Source organism: Hippocampus guttulatus, chromosome 14 (assembly GCF_054856545.1).
Source record: "Hippocampus guttulatus isolate MCC_2025c chromosome 14, RoL_Hgut_1.0, whole genome shotgun sequence".
NCBI lineage: Eukaryota > Metazoa > Chordata > Actinopteri > Syngnathiformes > Syngnathidae > Hippocampus > Hippocampus guttulatus.
In genome coordinates this window covers 9,435,001-9,461,001 of record NC_141274.1, presented here as the reverse complement: position 1 = coordinate 9,461,001, position 26,001 = coordinate 9,435,001, and the positions used below count along the sequence as shown (strand labels likewise).

The following is a 26,001-nucleotide window of genomic DNA, read 5'->3' as shown; positions in this document are numbered from 1 at the left end:
GGATGTTAAATCTCCGCTCTGTTTGAAAAGTGAACTTTCAATGTTATGAAAGAATTGTTATTTGCGATAAAACAGTTACGCGCGAGATTCATGGCAGGTGAAGTACTGATATTTGAGTCACGTTTACTAATTTACAAGACGGAGTTGCTGATTTGCTATGAAATGAGCAGCCAAACATAAAAAAAAATTGTTAAAAAATATATCATCATCATTTCAAACACATTTGGCCACCCCCAGTGTGTGCGTTTGAGTTCATGTTGGTGGGACCAAAAGAAGAAAAGTTACTGGATCTTTAAATCCGCCAGATGACGCTGCTGCCTTTCGTTTAAACTCGACGTGAACGGTGAAAACACTGTTCTGCACTAGTGATGGGATTTTCGGCTCTTTTCGGTGATCCGGTTCATTTGGATCGGCTGAGTGAAAAGAGCCGGCTCTTTTTGGCTCTCAAACAGCTCTTTTAACTTTAGCTTTTCTTTTAAATATTTATGACAAATTTAGTAATGACTTGGTGAACTAAATATTGCACTCTAGTGACTGCAAATAGCAACAATTATCAATGCAAAGAAATGGCTTTTTACTTATTTTATTGAACATTAAAAAAGCTCCAAACAATAAACAATCAACAAAATTAAACTTTAACCAACAACAATAAAACATGCTGCATCATAACAAAAATAGTATTAACTGCAACAGCAGCAATGAACAAAACAAACATAAGCTACTCCTTGCTTTATTTTAACAAACATAAGCTACTCCTTGCTTTATTTTAAAGTTGCAGTCAACAAAACTAAATACTTCAACTTGGAACACTTCAATTTGTCCAGTTCTTTGAGAACACCCTCTCTGACGGGACAGATGTTGCTAGAATGCACAATCTACTCTCCATTACTTTGATCAAACGGGGGTAGACGTAAACTCGGTATTTCCACCAGCTCAGTGGATCAGCTGCCCTTGAAATCTGTGGTTCTTCAAGATATGCCCTAAAATTTTTGGGAAAAAAAAAGAAAAAAAATTTCTGAATTCTTTTTTTTTTTTAAAGTTAGATTGTAGTGATTTGTTTTAAAATGAAGTTGAGTTGAAGTGTTCTTTGTAATCAAGCTTTATTTCTTTTGCAAAGTAGACAATCACAAAAGCAAAGGAACAAGTTGCAAGTTGGATGGCACTCTGCTTGTTGCTGGGCGGCAAAGTGGTCAGCTCTTGAGAAGAACGTGGGACAGGTGTGTTGACCTGAGAGGAAAGGCCGCCGTGAGTTACACGTAAGTCAATTTCTTGTGCAGACAAAGATGTGTTGGACATGAAACTTACCAGGGAGATAGACTGTTGGGTCTTTCGAGAGCAGGAAGCCGATCATGTTTACTGCTGCCTGGGGGGGAAAAAAAAGTCAAAAAAATAGTCATGATGGTGCATTGAACGAGTGTAAATGTCTCCTACTTTTCAGGCTGGCCCAAACTTTGACTTCAGCACCTTGCGAATAACAGGAAGAAGAGCAAAAAGTATTGCCTGCAGGTCTGTGCTTGTAGGTGGGGGTGAGCAGGTGACTCCCTCTTGTGGCACGGAGGACCCAAGAACAATCTTCCTTAAACTCTGAAAAATGAAATGAGGCTTGTTGTGTTGGGTCTGTCTCAGTGACAGACTGAGGCTGCTGCTGTCTTCTTCTCTGATCAAAACAATGTATTTTCCTCTGATCAAAAAACTAGCGAATATTCCACGAATTGCACCCTATTAAGAATATTCATTCCATGTCTTTAGTGCAGTTTCCTGCGGGCCTGATCAAACCTCCTTGCGGGCCGGTTCCGATCGTATGTTATACATCCCTGATGAATAGTAAGGTGTTTTTAGCCCAAAAAACCGACCATGGATAGAAAGGCGTTTTTGGCCGAAAAAAACGACCATGTATATAGAAAGGCGTTTTTAGCCGAAAAAAAAGGACCATGTATCTATCGTATGGCATTTTTAGCCGAAAAAACTACCATGTGTAGTAAGGCGTTTTTAGCTGAAAAAAACGACCATGTATATAGTAAGGCATTTTTAGTCGAAAAAAACGACCATGTATAGTATAGTATATATATATATAGTATAGTAATGCCTTACTATACATGGTCGTTTTTTTCGGCTAAAAACGCCTTACTATACATGGTTGTTTTTTTCGGCTAAAAACGCCTTACTATACATGGTCGTTTTTTTCGGCTAAAAAGCCTTACTATACATGGTCGTTTTTTTCGGCTAAAATTGCCTTACTATACATGGTCGTTTTTTTCGGATAAAAACGTCTTACTATACATAATCGTTTTGTACGGCTAAAAATGCCTTAGTATACATGGTCGTTTTTTTTCAGCTAAAAATGCCTTACGATACATGGTCGTTTTTTTTCGGCTAAAATGCCTTACTATACATGGTCGTTTTTTTCGGCTAAAAATGCCTTACTATACATGGTCGTTTTTTTCGGATAAAAATGCCTTACGATACATGGTCGTTTTTTTCAGCTAAAAATGGCTTACTATACATGGTCGTTTTTTTCGGCTAAAAATGCCTTACTATACATGGTCGTTTTTTTTCGGCTAAAAACGCCTTACTAAACCTGGTCGTTTTTTTTGGGCTAAAAACGCCTTACTTTAAATGGTCGTTTTTTTTTTTGGCTAAAAACGCCTTACTATACATGATCGTTTTTTTCGGCTAAAAATGCCTTAGTATACATGGTCTTTTTTTTCGGCTAAAAATGCCTTACTATACATGGTCGTTTTTTTCGACTAAAATGCCTTACTATACATGGTCGTTTTTTTTCGGCTCAAAACGCCTTACTATACATGGTCGTTTTTTTCGGATAAAAATGCCTTACGATACATGGTCGTTTTTTTCAGCCAAAAATGGCTTACTATACATGGTCGTTTTTTTCGGCTAAAAATGCCTTACTATACATGGTCGTTTTTTTCGGATAAAAATGCCTTACTAAACCTGGTCGTTTTTTTTGGGCTAAAAACGCCTTACTCTAAATGGTCGTTTTTTTTTGGCTAAAAACGCCTTACTATACATGATCGTTTTTTTCGGCTAAAAACGCCTTACTATACATGGTCGTTTTTTTGGCTAAAAAAGCTTTACTATACATGGTCGTCGTTTTTTTCGGCTAAAAATGCCTTACTATACATGGTCGGGTTTTTTTCGGCTAAAAACGCCTTACTATACGGCTACATGGTCGTTTTTTTCGGCTAAAAAAACCTTACTATACATGGTCGTTTTTTTCGGCTAAAAAGCCTTACTATACATGGTCGTTTTTTTCGGCTAAAAACGTCTTACTATACATAATCGTTTTTTACGGCTAAAAATGCCTTAGTATACATGGTCGTTTTTTTCGGCTAAAAATGCCTTACTATACATGGTCGTTTTTTTCGGCCTTACTAAACCTGGTCGTTTTTTTTGGGCTAAAAACGCCTTACTTTAAATGGTCGTTTTTTTTGGGCTAAAAACGCCTTACTATACATGATCGTTTTTTTCGGCTAAAAACGCCTTACTATACATGGTCGTTTTTTTGGCTAAAAACGCTTTACTATACATGGTCGTCGTTTTTTCGGCTAAAAATGCCTTACTATACATGGTCGGGGTTTTTTCGGCTAAAAACGCCTTACTATACGGCTCCATGGTCGTTTTTTTCGGCTAAAAAAACCTTACTATACATGGTCGTTTTTTTCGGCTAAAATTGCCTTACTATACATGGTCGTTTTTTTCGGCTAAAAACGTCTTACTATACATAATCGTTTTTTACGGCTAAAAATGCCTTAGTATACATGGTCGTTTTATTGGCTAAAAATGCCTTACTATACATGGTCGTTTTTTTTTGCCTAAAAACGCCTTACTATTCATGGTCATTTTTTTTGACTCAAAACGCCTTACTATACATGGTCGTTTTTTTCGGCTAAAAACGCCTTACTATACATGGTCGTTTTTTTCCGGCTAAAAACGCCTTACTATACATGGTCGTTTTTTTCTGCTAAAAATGCCTTACTATACATGGTCATTTTTTTCGGCTAAAAACGCCTTTATACATGGTCGTTTTTTTCAGCTAAAAACGCCTTACTATACATGGTCGTTTTTTTTGGCTAAAAACGCTTTACTATACATGGTCGTCGTTTTTTCGGCTAAAAATGCCTTACTATACATGGTTGTTTTTTTCGGCTAAAAAGCCTTACTATACATGGTCGTTTTTTTCGGCTAAAATTGCCTTACTATACATGGTCGTTTTTTTCGGCTAAAAACGTCTTACTATACATAATCGTTTTTTACGGCTAAAAATGCCTTAGTATACATGGTCGTTTTTCTCGCCTAAAAACGCCTTACTATTTATGGTCGTTTTTTTTGACTCAAAACGCCTTACTATACATGGTCGTTTTTTTCGGCTAAAAATGCCTTACTATACATGGTCGTTTTTTTATGCCTAAAAACGCCTTACTATAAATGGTTGTTTTTTTTCGACTAAAAACGCCTTACTATACATGGTCGTTTTTTTTGGCAAAAAATGCCTTACTATACATGGTCATTTTTTTTCGGCTAAAAACACCTTACTATACATGGTCGTTTTTTTCGGCTAAAAATGCCTTGCTATACATGGTCGTTTTTTTCGGCTAAAAATGCCTTACTATACATGGTCGTTTTTTTCGGCTAAAAATGCCTTACTATACATGGTCGTTTTTTTCCGGCTAAAAACGCCTTACTAAACCTGGTCGTTTTTTTGGGGCTAAAAACGCCTTACTATACATGATCGTTTTTTTCAGCTAAAAACGCCTTACTATACATGGTCGTTTTTTGGGCTAAAAACGCTTTACTATACATGGTCGTCGTTTTTTTTCGGCTAAAAATGCCTTACTATACATGGTCGTTTTTTTTTGGGCTAAAAACGCCTTACTATACGGCTACATGGTCGTTTTTTTCGGCTAAAAAAACCTTACTATACATGGTCGTTTTTTTCGGCTAAAAAGCCTTACTATACATGGTCGTTTTTTTCGGCTAAAATTGCCTTACTATACATGGTCGTTTTTTTCGGCTAAAAACGTCTTACTATACATAATCGTTTTTTACGGCTAAAAATGCCTTAGTATACATGGTCGTTTTTTTCTGCCTAAAAACGCCTTACTATTCATGGTCGTTTTTTTTTACTCAAAACGCCTTACTATACATGGTCGTTTTTATGGCTAAAATTGCCTTACTATACATGGTCGTTTTTTTATGCCTAAAAACGCCTTACTATAAATGGTTGTTTTTTCCGACTAATAACGCCTTACTATACATGGTCGTTTTTTTTTGGCTAAAAATGCCTTACTATACATGGTCGTTTTTTCGACTAAAAACGCCTTACTATACACGGTCGTTTTTTTCGGCTAAAAACGCCTTACTATACATGGTCGTTTTTTCGACTAAAAATGCCTTACTATACATGGTCGTTTTTTTCGGCTAAAAACGCCTTACTATACATGGTCGTTTTTTTCAGCTAAAAATGCCTTACTATACATGGTGGTTTGTTTGGGCTAAAAACGCCTTACTATACATGGTCGTTTTTTTGGGCTAAAAACGCTTTACTATACATGGTCGTTTTTTTCAGCTAAAAACGCCTTACTATACATGGTCGTTTTTTTGGGCTAAAAACGCCTTACTATACATGGTCGTTTTTTTTCGGCTAAAAACGCCTTACTCTACATGGTCGTTTTTTTCGGCTAAAAACGCCTTACTATACATGGTCGTTTTTTTTCGGCTAAAAACGCCTTACTATACATGGTCGTTTTTTTCGGCTAAAATTGCCTTACTATACATGGTCGTTTTTTTCGGCTAAAAACGTCGTACTATACATAATCGTTTTTTACGGCTAAAAATGCCTTAGTATACATGGTCGTTTTTTTCAGCTAAAAATGCCTTACTATACATGGTCGTTTTTTTCGGCCTTACTAAACCTGGTCGTTTTTTTTGGGCTAAAAACGCCTTACTTTAAATGGTAGGTTTTTTTTGGCTAAAAACGCCTTACTATACATGATCGTTTTTTTCGGCTAAAAACGCCTTACTATATACATGGTCGTTTTTTTTGGCTAAAAACGCTTTACTATACATGGTCGTCGTTTTTTCGGCTAAAAATGCCTTACTATACATGGTTGTTTTTTTCGGCTAAAAAGCCTTACTATATATGGTCGTTTTTTTCGGCTAAAATTGCCTTACTATACATGGTCGTTTTTTTCGGCTAAAAAGCCTTACTATATATGGTCGTTTTTTACGGCTAAAAATGCCTTAGTATACATGGTCGTTTTTCTCGGCTAAAAATGCCTTACTATACATGGTCGTTTTTTTTTTGCCTAAAAACGCCTTACTATTTATGGTCGTTTTTTTTGGCTAAAAATGCCTTACTATACATGGTCGTTTTTTCGACTAAAAACGCCTTACTATACATGGTCGTTTTTTTCGGCTAAAAACGCCTTACTATACATGGTCGTTTTTTTCGGCTAAAAATGCCTTACTATACATGGTCGTTTTTTTGGGATAAAAACGCCTTACTATACATGGTCGGTTTTTTTCGGCTAAAAACGCCTTACTATACATGGTCGTTTTTTTCTGCTAAAAATGCCTTACTATACATGGTCATTTTTTTCGGCTAAAAACGCCTTTATACATGGTCGTTTTTTTCAGCTAAAAACGCCTTACTATACATGGTCGTTTTTTTGGGCTAAAAACGCCTTACTATACATGGTCGTTTTTTTCGGCTAAAAACGCCTTACTCTACATGGTCGTTTTTTTCGGCTAAAAACGCCTTACTATACATGGTCGTTTTTTTTCGGCTAAAAACGCCTCACTATACATGGTCGTTTTTTTCGGCTAAAAATGCCTTGCTATACATGGTCGTTTTTTTCGACTAAAAATGCCTTACTATACATGGTCGTTTTTTTCGGCTAAAAATGCCTTACTATACATGATCGTTTTTTTCAGCTACAAAAGCCTTACTCTACATGGTCGTTTTTTTTCGGCTAAAAACGCCTCACTATACATGGTCGTTTTTTTCGGCTAAAAATGCCTTACTATACATGGTCGTTTTTTTCCGGCTAAAAACGCCTTACTAAACCTGGTCGTTTTTTTTGGGCTAAAAACGCCTTACTATACATGATCGTTTTTTTCAGCTACAAAAGCCTTACTATACATGGTCGTTTTTTTCTGCTAAAAATGCCTTACTATACATGGTCATTTTTTTCGGCTAAAAACGCCTTTATACATGGTCGTTTTTTTCAGCTAAAAACGCCTTACTATACATGGTCGTTTTTTTGGGCTAAAAACGCCTTACTATACATGGTCGTTTTTTTCGGCTAAAAACGCCTTACTCTACATGGTCGTTTTTTTCGGCTAAAAACGCCTTACTATACATGGTCGTTTTTGTTCGGCTAAAAACGCCTTACTATACATGGTCGTTTTTTTCGGCTAAAAATGCCTTGCTATACATGGTCGGTTTTTTTCGACTAAAAATGCCTTACCATACATGGTCGTTTTTTTCGGCTAAAAATGCCTTACTATACATGGTCGTTTTTTTCGGCTAAAAATGCCTTACTATACATGGTCGTTTTTTTCCGGCTAAAAACGCCTTACTAAACCTGGTCGTTTTTTTTGGGCTAAAAACGCCTTACTATACATGATCGTTTTTTTCAGCTAAAAACGCCTTACTATACATGGTCGTTTTTTGGGCTAAAAACGCTTTACTATACATGGTCGTCGTTTTTTTTCGGCTAAAAATGCCTTACTATACGGCTACATGGTCGTTTTTTTCGGCTAAAAAGCCTTACTATACATGGTCGTTTTTTTGGGCTAAAAACGCCTTACTATACATGGTCGTTTTTTTGGGCTAAAAACGCTTTACTATACATGGTCGTTTTTTTGGGCTAAAAACGCCTTACTATACATTGTCGTTTTTTTCGGCTAAAAACGCCTTACTATACATGGTCGTTTTTTTCGGCTAAAAACGCCTTACTATACATGGTTGTTTTTTTCGGTTAAAAATGCCTTACTGTATGTACATGGTCGTTTTTGTTTTACTGCCTTTTCTACATTTAACAAGTGAAACAACACCCTCAGAGGCCGATGATTCCATTTTTTCCCCCAGAGGTTTTACATTCGTTATCAAGCAAGGGGAAACAGACAAAAGATGGGTAATGTGAGATTTACAATCATTTAATTAATGTCAAATGTAATTTACAAACGGGAAAAACTTGTCATTTCCAAGAATATACAAGACACAAAATAATTGTGACATAATTCATTTTGTGCAATTTGTCATCTTTGGGGCATATTTTAATCCATCAACAGAGCCAGGAATGGCACATGAGATCCGGGTTACTCTCTGCGATTAAAGTGTTCTGGGAGGTTGTCAGATACGGAGTGAAGAGACAAAAAAAAAATTTCAACAGTGGGGATGAGCTCATTCGAGGAATTGCCTCGTGACCACTTGGTCCAGGTGTCGTGGTGATACGGGGCAAAGGTGCGTTTCCATGGTGGCACAGTGGATTGATCAGATTTGTCACAACGAAGCTTCCAAATCCTATAAAAATGTTCACAAACTGAATTTCTTTTTCTTCTTTATATGACGACCCAGGGTTTGTCAACAGGACCACTTGTGTTACTTAAGAATGTTTTATTTTCTTTGTTTTGTTTTTTTCCTCAGCATTTTTACCAACAATACAGACACCACAGAATACATAGTTTTACAAACACAAAGCGCACCACCACCTCGGGTGCTGCCATCGGAGGACAAGGGCTGGGGGGGTTAAGCTGCGGGGTTGTGGCCGGTTCTGCACGGGCCACACTGCATTTTTCCAGAGGCTTCCTCTCAGTGAGCTGGAAAAGTCTGGTTGTCCTTTTTTGACCGTTGCCGCAAGCAGTATGAGAATGAAGGAAAATGACTTTTGTTGTCAGAGAGTCATTCGGTTAAAACGTAAGGAAGGATCCGCAGCGATTCTCAAAGTGAAAAGAGTATTGGGAGCAAAAAGCAGCAGCTTCGTTCCATCACCCTGCTTGCTTGACATAAACTTGGAAGTCTTGGGATGTCGGAATCCCTCCCAACCAGAAAAACAAACAGAAGATCATCACTTGCCTCTTTTTTTTTTTTGTTAAGCGCTACACTCAATTATTGGGAGGTATTCTGCCAAAGTACACCTAAATCTTGACCAGCTATTTTTGAGTCGTCTTTTTTTTTCTGTACAATGAACATCTTCAAACCATTTTGTTTTGGAAAATACAGAAGGCTTCTTTTAATTTCAGCCGTTTTTTTTTTTTTGTTACCCAGACCCTTCTGACTAAAAACACAACTTAAATATTGTACACTCGTTTATGTGTCCGCCTGTATGCATTTGTGTTGTTTGCGGGCGTGTACTCCATATTGTTGAAACTCTAACTTTGTAAACGTACACAACTGTAATGACATGTGCTTGGACTGCATCTTGAATGGGCGGGGATTTTTTTTTTTCCTGAAGAAACCAAAAAGGGGTTTTATCTCGGACAAGAGGTCAAGGGGGAGTCCACCTCAGGGAAATGACTGGGTAGATTCTTCTCAGTTGGTCAGAAAGCTCAGCTGTCACGGACAGGCCTCTTCTCGAGTTTTCTTTCTGCATATAACAAGGGAAACCAACAACAACAACAACAACAAAAAGTTATCCATCAAGTTGAATGGAGTCCACTGGGATGTTGAAAAAGAGTCAGGGCACATGGTTCCAGTCTTGGAGGTCGGCTCGTTCAGAATTTGCTAACATGTCCAGCTCCGGTGGAGCTCAAAGTTCTCAGCAGGACAAATGTGGGTGAGTCAGATGTGTCAGGATGTCTGCTGGCTAACAGGACATCAATAGATGACACGCAATATTGTGGAGGACTGTCCAGCCCCCCCTCCCCAGTGTTATTGTGGCAGCAACAGACAGTGAGCGCTGCTCATGTCATTCGTTCATTCGAGCCAGTTCAATTCCCATAACTTTCTTTTAGTAAGGTTTGGCACCGACAACCTGGTCCACAGAATTGCCGGGCGGGGAAACAAAACGACAACGAGAATGAACTCCACGGTGGTGGCTGAGCTCTTTACAAGTAGACGCGTCGTAGGTCTCCGGGAGAGGTGATGGTGTTGCACTGAGGGCACAGCTTCTTGTTCCCCTGCGGACAACGGGCGAAATAAGACAGGCGGGTCAACTTCAGTTCGCGACAGCGCTAACTCTACCGCCGCGCCGGTGCGGGCTGCCGGCCGGAGGGAGGTGACGGATCAGTGACGGTTGCCGTCCTCATTGTGTCTGAACAAAATATAACGGTGACGGCAGGGTCCTTGGAGGTGATGTGCTAAAGCTAACAGGAAGTCTGCCATTTTGAATTTTCTTTCAAGTTGAGCCTCACTTAACATTGTTTTCAGTGCGATGCACTGCTACCAAAGAAAAATGACGCCATCGTTTTAGGCTAACTGCTTTTGCGCACGGGACGGGAGGTGTCCTTTTGACATAAGGATGCGAGTGAAATATGTACTGATTGATGACAACCCCTGCGCGCGCGTTTGGAAACATACCAGAGTCCTGAGCCAGCATTCTTCACAGTGGACATGCCAGCACTGTATGGAGGTGAGGGGCATCGTGTAGGAGTCCTGCAGATACAGAGAATGGACGCATTGACGCCACGTTCATGCCACACAATCATGTCCGGCATCTCGCGAAACTGACAAAAAAAAAAAAAAAACAAGTACAAAACACTGTACGACAAAGACCAACCCTGACCACTCGGGCGCATCACACCACTGACCATGACGCGACAGTACCGGCAGCCACAGAACCACTGAGCAAGGCAGCATGGGGGGAGGTGTTTGAGCAGCGACCTACATGTCGTTTATGCACACACACGCACAGACAATATCAGGCAGGCAACAAGCAGCGACGAGGGGGAAGCAGGCTCGGGGAGAAGATGAGGGAGACAGCCACGAATGAATCCCATTTGTTCGCCGCTTGCTTGTTTTCCTCTCAGAAAGGACGGTAAAATGAGGGAGGGGGGTGGTCAAAGGGAGGGAGGGAGTGCCTTACCCTCCGTAGAGGCTGCGGGAGGAGCCTCTTTATGCTGCTGCCGTAGCCACCAATCACAAGGCCCCTGTACAGGTAGTACAAGCCAAGGGGGAGGGACTTAGGCTGCCTCTCTCTGAGCTCACCGGCCAAAGGGCGGGGCCCTGGCCATGCCCCTAGTCTCTTGATTTCCACACCTGACTGGATTGCGGGCTTCCTCTGCGGAAGGGAGGGATGGGGGGGTGTTGGGGGAGGAAAGGGGGCGAAAGGTGGCAGCATACAGGCGGCTTGTCGTGATCGCGCGCACCTAAATGCATGGGGCGACTAATGGATGCAAAACACCAACGTCTCATACTGATGAGAGCGCGCGGACCAGTGAGAGCCAGCTGGCGAGGACACAGCAAAGAGAACAATTAACTCATTCAGTACCGGCCAATTCTGAAAAGACGTTTAAAAACGTCTTTGGGAGTGACTGAGTTAAGAAGACACGCGTCCTCCAACGGGAACCAAACTGAAGGTCTCGTAGAAACCCAATTCCAATGCCGTCGGGACGTCGTGTTCAACATAAATACGATTTGCAAATCATGTTCGACCTGTTGTGTGACTTTGGTGATGCTGTGACGACACGCCGCTTACGTCGAGGAAAGGCGGACGTTACTGAGGACAACATGCGGGCGTGAAAGAGGACGCGAAAGGCACGCCCCCAGTCGGTGGATATAATGCCGGTACGTGCGTCGGGCAAAATCGGTTTCATTTCAAGTGATCGGCCGATCACCGATGCCCCGAAATTATGGAAACGGGCGCAGATTCTGAACCCGGCTGATTCGACACGAATGAAATCGCTTGGCCAGCGAAATGCTTGATTACCTTTTGACCAATGTCGCCATTTTGCATAGAGATGGACGGACATGAAAACGAGCTTCATCCCAACAGGTAATCCGTGGCAGCTATCACAACTACATTTGATAGAGTTGATGTATTGTACTAAGTCCTCAAGATAAGTCCTTGAAATACTCAGTGGCCATTTCTAACGACTTTTTCTCAAGATATACTGTTGATAGTCACACCAAACTCCATAGTCGCATAGTTGCACACATCATCCGAGTTTCAGACTTTTTGGGACAGATTTTCATTTTGGGCAAATACTGTCGTGCGCTTGTGGAGACACTCAATTGACTTGCAAAGCCATGCGGCTCTCCAACTGCCATGACAACACACAAAACACCACCACACACCACTGCAGCCAAAGATAACAATGATCACCAAATGAGATGTGCGCACACTGAGTAAAACAAAACCAAAACAAAAAAAGATGAGTGGGGAACACCCACAGTGTCGTCCCTTAAAATGGTTGTCAGTTGCATGTCACAAATGAGGCTCTGGGGAGCGGACAAATTGTTATTTGCCATCCCCTTCCTTCCTTCCTTCCTTCTTTTTTATACGACAACCAAGTACACAGGAACTAAATGAGGCATCTTCAGACAAAAGGCAGCGCGGCGGCCAGCATTCACAGGCAATTTTCCTCGCTCGTCGATGCTCACCATGCAGATGAGACACTTGTAACGGTCCCCTCTCAGTATCTGCTTCTCCAACTCTCTGATTCGAGCCTTCAGAGCCTCCATGGTGGTCGCCGTGGACTCGTCCTCTGTTACTCTGAGGAGTGGGAAGACGAGAGAGAAATTACAAAGACGGAAACCGACTGTCAACACCATGACAACTACAGTATATACTCTGGGGAAAAAATTGATGCTTAGATTCATCATGTTGCAGATGTAAGCGGCTCTGAATCGACTAACCAATGCTACAATCCGCGCCCCGAAGCCGTTGACGATCATCTGTTGGCCTCCAACCCTGCCATGATTTTGTTTCCATGACGGACGACTGTCGAAATCGTTGACATTGCCAATTGGTCGTCTCGTCTGAGAGACTCCCTTTCAAAAGTCGGAGCCAATTGAAGCCTTCACAGGGCGATTTGCTTGCGTTTGGCGGACATGTTTTTGTCATCAGAGAATTGGTCGCTGCCACAGCCGGCTAACAGAGGCCTTAACAACACATGACGCATGTGATGAAACATCGAAATCGCCATTGATTTTCCCGCGCCTCTCCCTAATGCGCACCCCTCTGTATGCAGGAACATCATCAGTGAGGCGTCTCATAAGGGCATGTAAAAAGTGAAGACGGAGGATGCAAAATGTGTCTGGGAAGGAGACGCAGAAAGCGAAAGACAGTTGAAAAATATGTCTGCGCAACCTCAAGATTGAATAAGATGGCGCCAATGGAGAAACTACAAGTCCACGAGTCAGGAGGAGGAGGAGGAAGTGAGGCGTCGAAGCGGGCTTCATCACTTGGAAATTGGGGACAGATTCAATTATTTGCAGAAAGCACATGGAAATCTCTCCGCATTGTTCCAACCGAAGCGCCAAATTTGGCAGCAATCACATTGGCGGCATTGGAGGGGCCATTTATCTTGGAGGGCAAAGGGCATCCGAGGGACTCCGTACGTGCGTCTGTGGATGCGTGTGCGTGCATGAGAGCTCATTTATCTTGCGGTGGAATGAGCAGGGGGAACGAGGATGCCCTCGGGAGGCAACCAGATCATTACCCATCTGGGATCAGAAAGAGAGAGACGTGGGGGGGGGGGGGGGGGGGGGGAAGCTCGGGAAGGCTACACGGATCAGTGTAACCAAAGGAGACAAATCTCATTTTCATTTAGGGATAGCGGGACGAAGGGGCCCATTGAAAGGCGAAACTAGCCAGGCAAGGAATGGTGCGAGCCCGCCATCTGAACGCTCCTTCCACTGCAATCAGTTGCCGCCTTCTTTAACGGATAGCGAGATGAAGGCGTGTTCTAATTCAGCCACTCACAACCGAGCTGGCACATCAACTCGCAATACAATGGCAGATTTTTGCCCCAGAAATTGTGAAATCAAATTTCTTCTTGAAATCGAAGTCGTCTTTAATAAGCGAGAGGCTCATTTTTTACAGCCCAACACTTAATGGTTTTTATATTCCACTCGTGCAGGGGTGCCCAACCTCTTTTGACTGAAGACCGACTTTTCCAAGTGCACGCATACAAACACGCATGTCATGGTGAGCAACGGCCATAACGGCCCCCGACATGAACAAAACAGACAAATAAAGTAGATACAAGAGTTTGCGCAAAGGAAATCACTACCTCGCTTCTTCGAGACCTGACTCGGTAGCACGTACGCACTATCGTACGTACGTGTACCGTTATAAAATGATTCTCCTGGCACTCCAGATTGCCGTTCTTTGCCGTGTCATCGGCGAATTGTACATTGAATGAGAAGTCAAATAATAAAAAAAGATGTATCGCAACAGCTCTGATTGCAATTGCAGACCGCTAACAACTTCCAGTGACGCAGATTATGTGCCGTCGTAGGTTAAAGGTGACCTGCTTTTTTAATGTTATTTTTTGAAACACTTTTTTGTGAAGGTGAATTTGATTTTGCACTTACACAAAAAAATATTTAACAACACGCCCACACACACACCATTTTTTCTCTCTCCCCATTTCCCCCACACCCCTCACAATCGACATGGGACCAGCCTGCGGGTTCCCGGTCGATCGCGATCGACGTATTAGGCACCCCTGAATGAGTGTTATGTCGAACCCGTCTCCTCTTAGGCGACGGGTTAGGTCCTCAGATCAGACGTAACCTCAGATCAGACGTAACGAACTAGTCTGATCTGAGGACATAAGGAGGTGAGGGAGACATCTTGTTCCCTTTGAAATAGGACTACAGATGAAAATTTGGGCATTTGTTCGGGACGCCTACTTTTCAATCTCGCTGTTTTTACAGGTGCGTGGGACGCAGGAGGCGGAAGACGGAGTGGAGGACGAGGGAGCGCTTGGGTCCATTTTGCAGCTTTCGCCATTGCTCGTTGAAGGCATCTCTGTCAACACAGAACAAGCACGGACGGGATTCATTTTCGGGTCGGTTGCCGCCGTCTCCCGATGTCGCAATGATTGCAATTATTTGCCTTCTCACCATCGCTCGCCCATTTGGAGAACTCGGGGGTTATTCTGTTGGACGGCACGCCTCCGCTGCAACAGAAAAAAAAAAATGGATTTTGTTTAACTTGCAGAAAATGCTTAAAAATCGGGATTTTCAAAACAGATTCAAACGATGAAGTCCAGCTGCTGAAAACGGCCTCTCCAAAGGGGGAGTTGGCTTATTGACGTGCAAATTCGTGACATTTTTCTTTCGAGGTTAATTTTAAATTAATCTAATCTAATCTTAAATTAATCTAATCTAATTTTAAATTAAGACACTCTTGTCTTAATCTACAGTTCAGACAAGAGTAGCAGCCTACGGCGCAACTTGGGCTGGGCCACATATCGTTATCATATCGAGCTCGAGATCTGAACATATGAGACAGCAATCTCAAAATCAGTCAAGAAATCCGTTTTCGTGTTATATTCCACTCGTGCAGGGGGTGTTCGTGTTCGCAGTCAATTCTACAGGGATGGCATACAAATGTTTTCGAATATTACGTGACCATATGTATAATTTCAAGTGGATAAAATAGTAGAGGTTGTAGTAAAAATGGAGGCGCAGACTGAATGGAGCGGCAAGGTGCTCTTTCGGTAATCATCAATTTGAGCCGACGCACAACACACAAATCGACTTGGATTATTTGACATTATTTTTCTTTTTAATGTTTGGCGGTCTTGGGATTCCTACTTGAGCACGGCCCCCCGTAGTGCCTCCCGCTCTCTGGCTTCTCCTTGGTCCTCTCCAGCTCCAGAGCATGGAATGATGTCCGCCTCTGTGTACTGCGCTTTGCCATACTCCAGCGTGTCGTCTCCATCCACGTCGAGGTCTGCGTCGCTGTCTGCCCCGCTCTCTTTGATACTACATGTAGCAAAACCGGTGGCTTTTTGGGGGGGGGGATAAAATGGAGAGATACGTTAGATTTCATCAAATCATCGCAACACATTTCAATGATTTCCAAACAAAAGCAACATTGCAAGTGCTTCAAAGGCGTCTATCGCTGCTCATTGACTTATCGTGATAGAAAATTGGAGGCAAATTGTCTCGAACTTGATAAAATGTTGCTCACTCCAGACCGTGAGGATGTGGACACTTGTTAGCCTATTGTTGGCCACCGGATGATGACGGCGACCGCAACAATCAATCCTGGCAAGGCGACACGGTTGGTACGTGCGTGGCACATCTATAAAGCCAGTGATAAACGAGCAGACAAATCCTCACAGGTGCATTCAGCTCCACTTAGTCGCAAAGCCTGGCGGATGTGTGTGTGTGTGTGTGTCCGTCACTTGGGGAAGTCTCCTCAGTGTTTGTTTGAGGCAGCCTGCGCCTCTGTCACTTAAACCCTGCCTTGACGACTCCTTCAAGCTGTGCGTCTGCCTCCTTCGCCAAGGTAGGGCTCTGAGTGTGTACTTGCGTCTAAGAGCATGAATGACACTCAGCCTGCCAATCCCCACACACTTGAAGCTGCGCGCGTGTGCGGACTTCAGATGTAACCTGTGACAAGACTAGACGGCCGTCTTATTTAAACCTGTCCCATTTTCTACATGCGCTCAGTTGGACTCGTGCGTGCCATGTGTGTGCGTGTGAGAGAGAGAGAGATGCGCGTGAGACCGTGGACAGACTTGACAGTCTTGACAGCCATCTTGCTTAACCTGCACTTCCAGTGTCTCAATGCAACGTCAGGTCTTTTGCTAACAAACTACTGGGGCTGGTCTTCAGAATTCTGCATGGTTTTGAGCCTCTGATGCCTCTTGGGATGCCAACAAACAAAGCAGAGTCAAGCTTCTCTAAATCTGGACAGAAAATTCGGAAGGACGCGAGCATGGATGAAACTTCGGCAAGCCGCTAAATTGTGTAACATTCACGTCGAAAGTGGCCCCTCAGTTTACAACAAATGTATTCTGCTCCAGGACTCGTGTGAGAAATATGACTTTTCGATGGTAAATCTTTTGGCCGGCGAACAGAGGCGGTGTTTCCAACAGAAATTGAGTACAAATGCAATGAATCAGTTCCATCTACAGAACAAATTGATCTTTGCCTTGTTTTTAATTCATCCAACTCTTTGAGCTCCTTCGCCCCTGCCCGGTGCGTCAGGTCTGCGGACCAGATGCGACTAGAGGTGGCGAGAACTAAGCGGAGGCTCCGAGGGGATGGAGCCTTTCCCGTTGCCGCTCCCATCTTTAAAACTCATTTTGAGTCTCTGGCTTTGGACTCAGCATTAGACTTGGACTGTTTTGGGGCTTTCTAGTGTCCATGTGCAGCACTTTGTATAGAGCGGCGGTTGTTTTAAAGTGCTTTAAAAATACAGTTGAGTGATATTCATTTCTATATTGTTCCTGGGAATTTTGCAAATTGCGCTCTTTTATTAGTGGCTGCTGTAACCAATTTCATTCCACGTATGAAATGGGTTTTTTTGGAATGGCAAAAGAACACCTTCAACCGTGGAGACCCGAAGCCTCACGAATACGATCATCGGGGAGCTCTCGTACCTTGCCCGAGCTGCAAGCCGGGCCGACTTTCAACCCTCCCGCTGCTTCCTTGAGCCTGTTTGTTAGCCGTCGCTAGCTAGCGGCTCCTGTTTGGGTATAGCGCCGTGCACGGCTCTCGGCTTTGCCGCTCCTGCTGCACCCACCGTGGATCAGGGAGCAATATGGTTTTTTTTTTACTTGCCTGTATGTTTGTACACACCTACGTAAAGCATCTTTGGAGTTTGAGAAACGCGGCATCGACTTTTGTTGCACTCTAATCACAACTCATTATCATAGCAAAGGTGCCCATGGCAGACTGAACAGCGGCATCAACAACACAAACATCATGCTCAATTTTAGCTCTAATTTTAAGCGCTGAGGAGCATGTGCCCTATTTGCTCCTTGCGTCTTTCCGATGCTTCCATCAGTCCCTCTAAGCAGTCTTGGCAGGCCAATCTAATCTCGCAGGTTAAGGTCAGACCCACTCTGCCTGCCTTTCACTCACGTTACGCACGGCCACCCTTGACCTCTTTTTATCTCTCATCCTCAGCTCCTCGTAACAACTCAGCTTACCTCTTTTTTTTTTTTGGAATGATCAGCCCTTCATCCTTTGAGGTGTTTTTGCCTTGTTCTTTGGCGAGTCTATTCCTTCCCTTTGTTTCTCCTCAAATGGAACACGTAGGTTCTAAACTGCCCAGCGGCGCTGCTCAATCGACTGTTTCCAAGAATCAATCGAGGAACTGCAGCACAGCAGCTCGTCTCATCATCACAGAACATCGCGACTATCATGAAACCGAGACAAAACAATCAAAATAATTCACAACAACCGCGTACATTATATGAACAAATATGGAGAGCGGAGATAGATGAAAGAAGTCACCGGGGCGAACGAATCAGGCCAATCTATCAAGACGTGCAACATGCCGTTGCCATAGCAATTATCGCGACCGTCCGCTTTGGACGGTCTGAGATGGGCTGTCAAAGGTCATCGCACTATCTTTCTGCCCTTTGCAGGTCAGAAGGAGGCACAAGAGACCGAGTCAAAGCACAAAGGCATGAGACGGTCATCTTTGAAGTCAATTTACAAAGAGGAGATTTCTCCGCGTTCTGAAGCCCTCTTGGCTCTCCCAAACGGAAATAATCCCCTTCTTCTCTTCCGTCTCTCAGGACGGGCAGATATCAAATTTAAGGATTTGTCTGCGCCGCTCCCTCTCTTTGCGCTGCACTCCATTGATAGTTGTTGTTGGTCGGCGGCTTGAAAAACATTGGGGGGTGGGTGGGGGGGGGGGCAAGGAGAGGTAAACAGACTTAAAACACCTCATGTGGACTTTCACTCCAATTCTTGAGGTGTAACAAGTTCAAATAAATTCTTTTTTTCATCGCCTGCTCTTGCGCACCTTTTATTTATGCATTGTGGTCGAAGAAAGAAGACGTTTGTGTTTAATCAAAATACGACCTTTGCAAACATTTGCAACAATCAACATTTTTGACAATTTTCTGACAAAAAAAAGGATCTGGATTGTTGCGAACGAGAAAACTACATTTGGCATCGGTGCGCTTCATCTTTTTTTTTTTTTTTTAAAGCAGTGGCTACAATATCCAGAAAAGTCGCAAAATCACTGTCTTTTAGTTGGCTCCAACTAAGACCCGCTCTTGTTCGCTCAGCACTGCCGACACATGCCCACATCAAAAGAAAGGTGGCGCTAACTTGACGTTTCCAGTGTACGCCAGCAGAGAGTTGCATCGTTATAAAGATGGCGAGCTATATGAATAAAAGCATTCCGTGAACAGATCCCAGGCAAGCGACAAATGGATAGAAGAGAGATCAAGGTGCAAGAAAGGTCTTCGGAATCTGGGCGAGCCCCTGCGAGACACATTGCAAAGTCTTCAATTTCACAGAGTTGAATCAAACTGATCTGGTTTGATTTCCTCCTGCCTGCCTCCTTTGCTTTGACCGCACTGCGCTTCTCCTCTCTCTTTCTTCCTCATGCGCCGAAAGGGAGGAATGGGCTGGACAAAGACAGAGGGTCACTCTTCATCCCGCCAGCTGAGGATACTCCAACCAGCATCTCGCCCCACCGAGCCAGCCCCTTTTTGTGGATTCACTGCAGTCTCTTGGAACCATCGCGGAGCTTTGATGACAAAATCCACCTTCTGAGCTTTTTTTTCTTGTGTGTGTGTGTGTGTGTGTGTCCATGCTTTTCAAGTTCTTCTCCCCAGGCGACACGAGTTGTCTGTGCCACATCACAAGGTGCCCTATTAGAGTGCGGCAGAAGGGTCCAGCGTCTGCTTGTTTACCAACACTCAAGAGAGTCAGACAGACGGGAGGAAGGCTGGGAGCCACATCCGGACCCTGGCGCCGCTCTTTAGCGTGCTTTAACCCAGATTATCCCCTCGATCCGTCTTGTCTTGTCTCGCCGTGGCTAAGAGACGAGTGATTTGGTATGAGGGCGCTAAGCACGAATTCAAACAAGGAGAAAAGGGGGCAAGCAGCAGGTACGAGAGAATACTTCTATTTTGATTTCAAAGTGCCGAACCGCTGAGCTGTTGAGTGAAACTCGAGTTGATCAAGAGGGAAGACGCTGTCCGCCTTTTTCTAAATCTACTAGAATCTAAAATTTGGATTCAAGAGAAATTCAAAAGAAGGTTTTATAGGTTTTGGCCATGGCATTGTTTCAGTAACAGTATTGCGATGCTTTTTGCGAGTCCAGTCGAGCGCCGGCCCACAAAGAGCAAAAATTTCTGCAAACGCCCGTTATTATCATTGCATTATGGACACTTGACAGAAAAGGAGATAAAGGCCTGCGCGCGCACGCGTACCTCTGAAGCCTCCCTCCAAAAGTGCGGTTGCTCTGATCCTCTTCTGTCCCGCCCACTCGTACTCCTCAAAGCCGCGCCCGCTGTCGCCGTCCAGATCGGCGGAGTCGTCATCGCCGAGCGCGCCCTCACGCTGTCACAAAAGAGGCACGTGTTCATGATGTCATGAGATCTTGGTTGTCACATTGCAAATGACGCTGGCTTTCTCAAGTCTTTTTGATTTTTAATAGTGGGGCTGTAACCAGAATCTAAATCTTGAGAGAGAGAAAAATAATTCCTAACACAACGTTCATAATTGTCAGTCTTTTTTCTTGGCCGAATATTACTGTCTGGTTCCACTGCCAACCGTGTGGCTAGCTTACTGTTCTTTCAACTGGTGTAAACTGTGAATAGCCTGACTTGCATTTCCCGATTGCTGAAAAAGAACGTTCGGCAAAGAGCGGGTCAGAAAACCAGCCGCTTCTTCAAAGAGATCGACAATCCGGTTGATTTGAAGAGGTCAAAACAGGAGTTACACACGGGTGATTTAAATGCACGAAGCGCAGCACGGTGCGGCGTTGAGCGGCGCACTGTCTGAAAACGATGCGTTAGTCGGTCTACGACTAAGTTAATTATTGAGAGGTGAGCTGCAGACGGGTGCTCGCTCCACTACTGAAGACGACTACGGGATGAGGTTGTTTTGTCATACGAGAGCAGCATGCCGATGGTTAAGACGCACAAACATCATCAGGGATACGGCACACAAGAGAGAAAGATTGTTTTTTGGAGCGGGTCATTTGAATTGTCTTCAAAACGTTAGTGAGTGATTCCCAAATAGGACGTGCAAGCAAGTCCACCATTCGAAATGAGGAGAGGGTGATGACGACAGAAACCACAAGGCGCCACGTGGCCTAACGGAGAGAAAGAAGGGAGTGGACGGCTGCGACAGGAAGTTAAGGAGGTGACAGGCTGTCCAACTGCAAGCTAGGCGGGGCGCGGGGGCCTCCATTTGACTACCTGGATGAGGCATTGTTCCACATGTCTACTCATCTCCTCCTCGCTCCCGGCCAACGGGGCACTGCACAGCGGACATACCTGGCCCCCATCCTCAGGCTTCCTCCTCTTCATCTTGCCTATACGGGCTGCAAGCCAGACAAGCAGACAGACAATAAAAATGGGTTTTGTTCGACATACCGAGGCAACACTCGTCAAGTCACGGGAAAAGACTCGACGGCCTTTTTCATGTGCATCAGGGATGTCCAACTCATTTTTGGCACGGGCCACCTTGGAGTGACGTCTTCCCCTTGGGGGGGGGGGGGGGGGGGTGTTAGAGCAGGGAAACCAAAGAAATGTTTCTCATCGTATTATTACTTGTACACAACAAGTTGATGGATGACTAGTTTTGAATCCACTCCTGTTTGTTGTTGCGCAATTATTCTTCAAATGAGTGTAATGAGGCGAAGGAAATGATTGCAAAATGTCAACGTTATTTCGTACATGTGAATACTTGACATTTCGGTCCAGATTTTTAGCAAAGATCATGAAAGTTGACACCCATGATAGTGGGCCGGATTTGACCCCGGCGCCTTGAATTTAACACCCGGGATGTACACGCTCCCAAGACGACAACCGGACGTGACAATTTTCTCGAGCCCTTCCCGTCCCTATCACACACGTCTAATTAGACATTTAACAGAACAGAGCAGACGTTTTTCCTTAACTGTAAATGGCAGACAGGGACATTCATTTTAGGGAGCTTAATTTAGATCATCTTAGTTATGATTAGAGCACGAGCAAATTATCAGGGGTATGATTATTATTGTTTTTTTTGTTGTTTTTCTTTTTTGCTGTGCTGCATTGCTCCAGTATTGTTTGTACACAATGCTCAGTTACTTTTTTAAAAAACTTATTTGTATGCCTTGAATTTGTAGAACACCAGGTTTGTGTGAAACAGTTTTTTGTTGTTGTTGTTTTAAGCCAAAACATTCTTACACCTTAACCAGGGGTTTGGGTCTTTCAAAGGCAAATCAGACTCGTGGCTTGAAGTAAGCAGATTTTAATTTTAAGGAAACTCGCTGTACTTTTTCATCGTGACGGCAAAACACAAAATCTCCGGAGAATCGAAGCAAAGGTTTGGGTCAATCTTCACAAAACAGATATAGTTCGAAAGAGAATTGAAAAGGGAATAAAATCTGCAGTCATTTTGAAGATTGGTCCCACTGTTTTGTTGGTTCCACTTTTGTGACTGCGTGATGTTGCCATGAGAGTCATTTGTCATTTTTCAAGAGTGTTAATTTATGATCACAATCATAAAATCCTACTGATAATTTGTAAACATGTTCTACAACTTTTGAAAGATTGAATTTAAAATACTTTAATGAGAACTAAGGCCTTGTTTTTAGATGCATAAGGTCAACGCCTTTTAATGCCAAATAATTGTTGATAACTTGCGTGATGATGTCATAGAACCAAAAAAGACAAAGAGAAAATTGGCATGGAAGAAGGAAATCCTTGTTCTGAGGTTAGTTTGGTATTTTGTAGAATAAGGTAACCAAGCCTGTACAAATGCAACATTGAGACGCAATACTGTTAACTTTTGTTCATTTTGGTACTCGTTGGTGTTTAGATTTGGATTTTGGGCTTCTGCAAATGCAGGTCGTTTCATGGTTTGAGTCAATGTGAGCAGTGAAGTGTCACTTGAAAGGTTAGATCCGAAATTGAATTGGAAATCGGCATGAATTCAGAATGGGGGCTTTGGTCCTGCAGTGTAAATCCAGCTTTCAAACCAGGTAACATTTAATCACAAGTCATTCATTTATTCAACTTGTGAAATGAAATTCACAATAAGCTAAAAAGATAAGATACGTCTGGGGAGGCTAAAAATATATATAAAACACGACAAAAATAATGTGTTTAAGATGATTTTGTTGAACATATTAAGTGTCAGTCAAAGGAAGAGAACTCAAGTGTACGTACCATTCAGCCGTGTTTGTCTGTTAGCGCGAACTCGTAAAAATGTCTGCAAGCAGAGGAAATAATACAACGGGGAAACACATGAGATGGGCAGGAAACAATCCAGTTAGTTAGCAAGTTCAAATGTGGCCTTATGAAGTGAGATTGCTACGGATGCTCAGCGGTTGAGCGTTCAATTCAAGGCAAGAGAGTCTAAAACCTACTTCTCGTTTGTTTTCCACCTCTTCCATTCCAACCGGGTTCCACACACAGCTCTTTGCACGGACGCTGAAACTTACTGCGGGAACCCGGATGAGGATTTCCAGATTCCGCACGCGCGGGTCAACATTATGCGGCGTCTAGATTTTACAGTGGATGGGAAAGGATTGAAAGTGCCGCCCGTTTAGACTACAGAGAGGCACACAGGACGCCATGTTGGGTTGTTGTGATCACGTGACGTCCGCAAACGGAATTGTGGGGGATAAACCGTTGCTGTGCGTTGCTGCCACTAGAGGGAGGCAGAGGGTGTAATTCGTGACCAACTCAGTCCAGTGGACTGCCACCCTCTGCTATTTTCCTCATCTAACTACTTTACAAAACTGGTTTCACAAACAGATTTACATGGTGATAATATATATATGTGTGTGTGTGTGTGTGTGTGTCACAGACACAAACTCAAATGGAATCGCAAAGGTCTGAAAGTACTGTGCAAACCAAAATGTGCTGACCAAAGCATCCTCAGTCTTGGGTTGTATGTCCTTTCTCTGACACAGCAGTGGGCAGGATCTCAGACCTCGGACCGTCAGACCATCATCCATCAACTCTGAGACCCCCACCCACCATCACCTTGGGGAGAGGCTGACTCCTACTATTATATTATTAACGCACACTTATGGAAAGGTAGTGGACTGGTCTTTTTTTCTTTTTTTTTGAGGGGGTGGGGTATAGAGGGAGACTGACAGCTAGAGATAAAGAAGGTGGCAAACTGCCATTATGCTTCATTTTCAGGGTGTCCATTGACTTAATCATTTGTATAATATAAGGTGATTTCAGCAGTTTCACTTAATGAGAAAATCTACTTTATAGCTATAAGGCCTTTATGAGCTGTGTCATCTCGAACGTATGGCTGTCACGTCTGTGGGGACTTAATAGATCTTACTTTATGGTGTAAGTGGGGAAACCCACTTAACCTAAAGATATATCACGGCCTGTAAAACACAGGGAACAAACTTTGATGAATACAAAAGATAAAGCAAGTCGGGGCAAAAAAAAAAAAAAAAAAGATAACACCAATTTGCCAGCTGCTTCTTCTAACAAAAAATGGACTGATTATTCATGGCTAAAATGCACGTAGTCTATTGTATATGCATGAAATAAAACCCTATGAAACATTGGCTGAATGCAAAGGTGAAATCTAACTCACATTATACAGAGGCTGTGAAATGTGTAATTGTCACACTATTGTGAAATCTTGATGGCTGACGCAGATGATCAAAAATACAAAACCTCTTAGGATAGCAACATGTACATTTTATGTGTGAGAATTTGTTGTTGTGTGTGTGACCTGGTATCTGTCCGAGTGGTGGGCATCTTCTGATGACAACGGTGAGGCCACCGGAGACTCTCCCTCACGCTTGATGTGCACCGATAACAGCATTGACTAGAAAGGGAGAGAGATGTAAAAAAAAAATATATACTGTATATACAGTACATCACATATCCACTCAGATTATTTTCATTGTACAGTATTGTCAGGATGCACAACAATGCACTTTCAACTTGGAAATAATCTGTACATACCGCTGGCCTCGGGTGGAATTTTCCTACCGACATCATCCCTTTTCAGGGGACCCGCAAAACAACAGTCAATCATTTGTAAAAGTAACACCCACCATGTGGACTGACCAATATTTTTGATAAAAATATGAAATTTACCAAATTGTGACAAAGGAGGTTCCAGCTCAGCGCCAGGGATATGTAAAACTATGTCAAATGTAAAAATATGTCAAAAGAGTTTTTCTTCGTGGGGGTAGAGGGGGCAGGCAAGCACACAAAGCTCAGAAACTACAGTAGGTCTATTCTACATTGCTGTGTTTGCTTTGATTTTTTTTTTCTCAAATAATTAACGGCACTTCAATTTTGGTGTGTGCGTGCCTGTGTGTGATCGATAGCACATCAAGAACAGATAATTGACACGGTGAAGTTGGACTACGAATGCTTTCAGGGTACAACCGGTGCCTCGACCGTTTCCCACATAGAAATAACGCTGGAAGGTGGACATATTCTTAAAGAAAATCAAAATACTGACACAACTCTTAAGTAGAAAGTGAATTTATGCCTTTTGGAATTTTAGGAGTGTTCTTCCCTCAGATATATGAGAACGCTAATGGCTGCAACCTGCCTGCCTCTGTCTGTAAAATGCCTTCCAATGATGAGCGGGAATCTTTCTGGCATGCTCAGGGGACTCAAGGAAGGAGGAGAGATTGAAGATGAACGTGCAACTAGGGGAGGAGGGTTAAACATCTTCAAAAGTGGGGCATGAATGTCTGACATGGACATTCATGAATCTGCATTCCGCGCGCACACGTTCGTGCACGCAATATTAGATATTCCGGTGAATTCCACAAGGAGGCAAGAATTGTGTTGAGAAAACACCAATAATCTTCATTTTCAGCATCGGCCGTGCTTCTGTTTTCATGTGTGGCTGTCCGTCCATGAAATATTTGTATTTACAGTCCTCTC

The 26,001-nt window shown here is 43.1% G+C and overlaps 1 protein-coding gene and 2 long non-coding RNA genes across 10 annotated transcripts in view; 1 reads left to right on the top strand and 2 right to left on the bottom strand.

The window, feature by feature from the left end:
* Nucleotides 1-1,119: 1,119 nt before the first annotated feature.
* On the bottom strand, nt 1,120-1,507 carry LOC147194902 (uncharacterized). Its single transcript, XR_015102745.1, has 3 exons — nt 1,432-1,507; nt 1,306-1,363; nt 1,120-1,227 (listed from the first exon to the last, which is right to left on the bottom strand). It is a non-coding gene; the product is annotated as an uncharacterized LOC147194902 (long non-coding RNA).
* A 6,653-nt stretch (nt 1,508-8,160) lies between these two features.
* The window catches only part of rnf220a (ring finger protein 220a), a 113,104-nt gene continuing 95,263 nt past the window's right edge, over nt 8,161-26,001 (bottom strand). For 2 of the 8 annotated variants that reach the window (XM_086128550.1, XM_086128552.1), the window contains 11 exons: nt 24,824-24,919; nt 23,284-23,326; nt 21,325-21,449; nt 20,332-20,461; nt 15,734-15,926; nt 15,038-15,093; nt 14,825-14,942; nt 12,566-12,677; nt 11,049-11,243; nt 10,544-10,618; nt 8,161-10,143 (listed from right to left, as the gene is read on the bottom strand). In XM_086128550.1, the coding sequence (XP_085984676.1) occupies nt 10,072-10,143; nt 10,544-10,618; nt 11,049-11,243; nt 12,566-12,677; nt 14,825-14,942; nt 15,038-15,093; nt 15,734-15,926; nt 20,332-20,461; nt 21,325-21,449; nt 23,284-23,326; nt 24,824-24,919 (1,215 nt within the window). In that variant the 3' untranslated portion in view covers nt 8,161-10,071. Of the gene's footprint in view, nt 10,144-10,543; nt 10,619-11,048; nt 11,244-12,565; nt 12,678-14,824; nt 14,943-15,037; nt 15,094-15,733; nt 15,927-20,331; nt 20,462-21,324; nt 21,450-23,283; nt 23,327-23,483; nt 24,756-24,823; nt 24,920-26,001 lie in introns of those variants that run through there. The other 6 variants (XM_086128554.1, XM_086128557.1, XM_086128553.1 and 3 more) reach the window with 4 other exon arrangements.
* LOC147194901 (uncharacterized) lies at nt 11,299-20,337 on the top strand. The gene is made up of 3 exons (XR_015102780.1): nt 11,299-11,749; nt 14,849-14,982; nt 19,511-20,337. It is a non-coding gene; the product is annotated as an uncharacterized LOC147194901 (long non-coding RNA).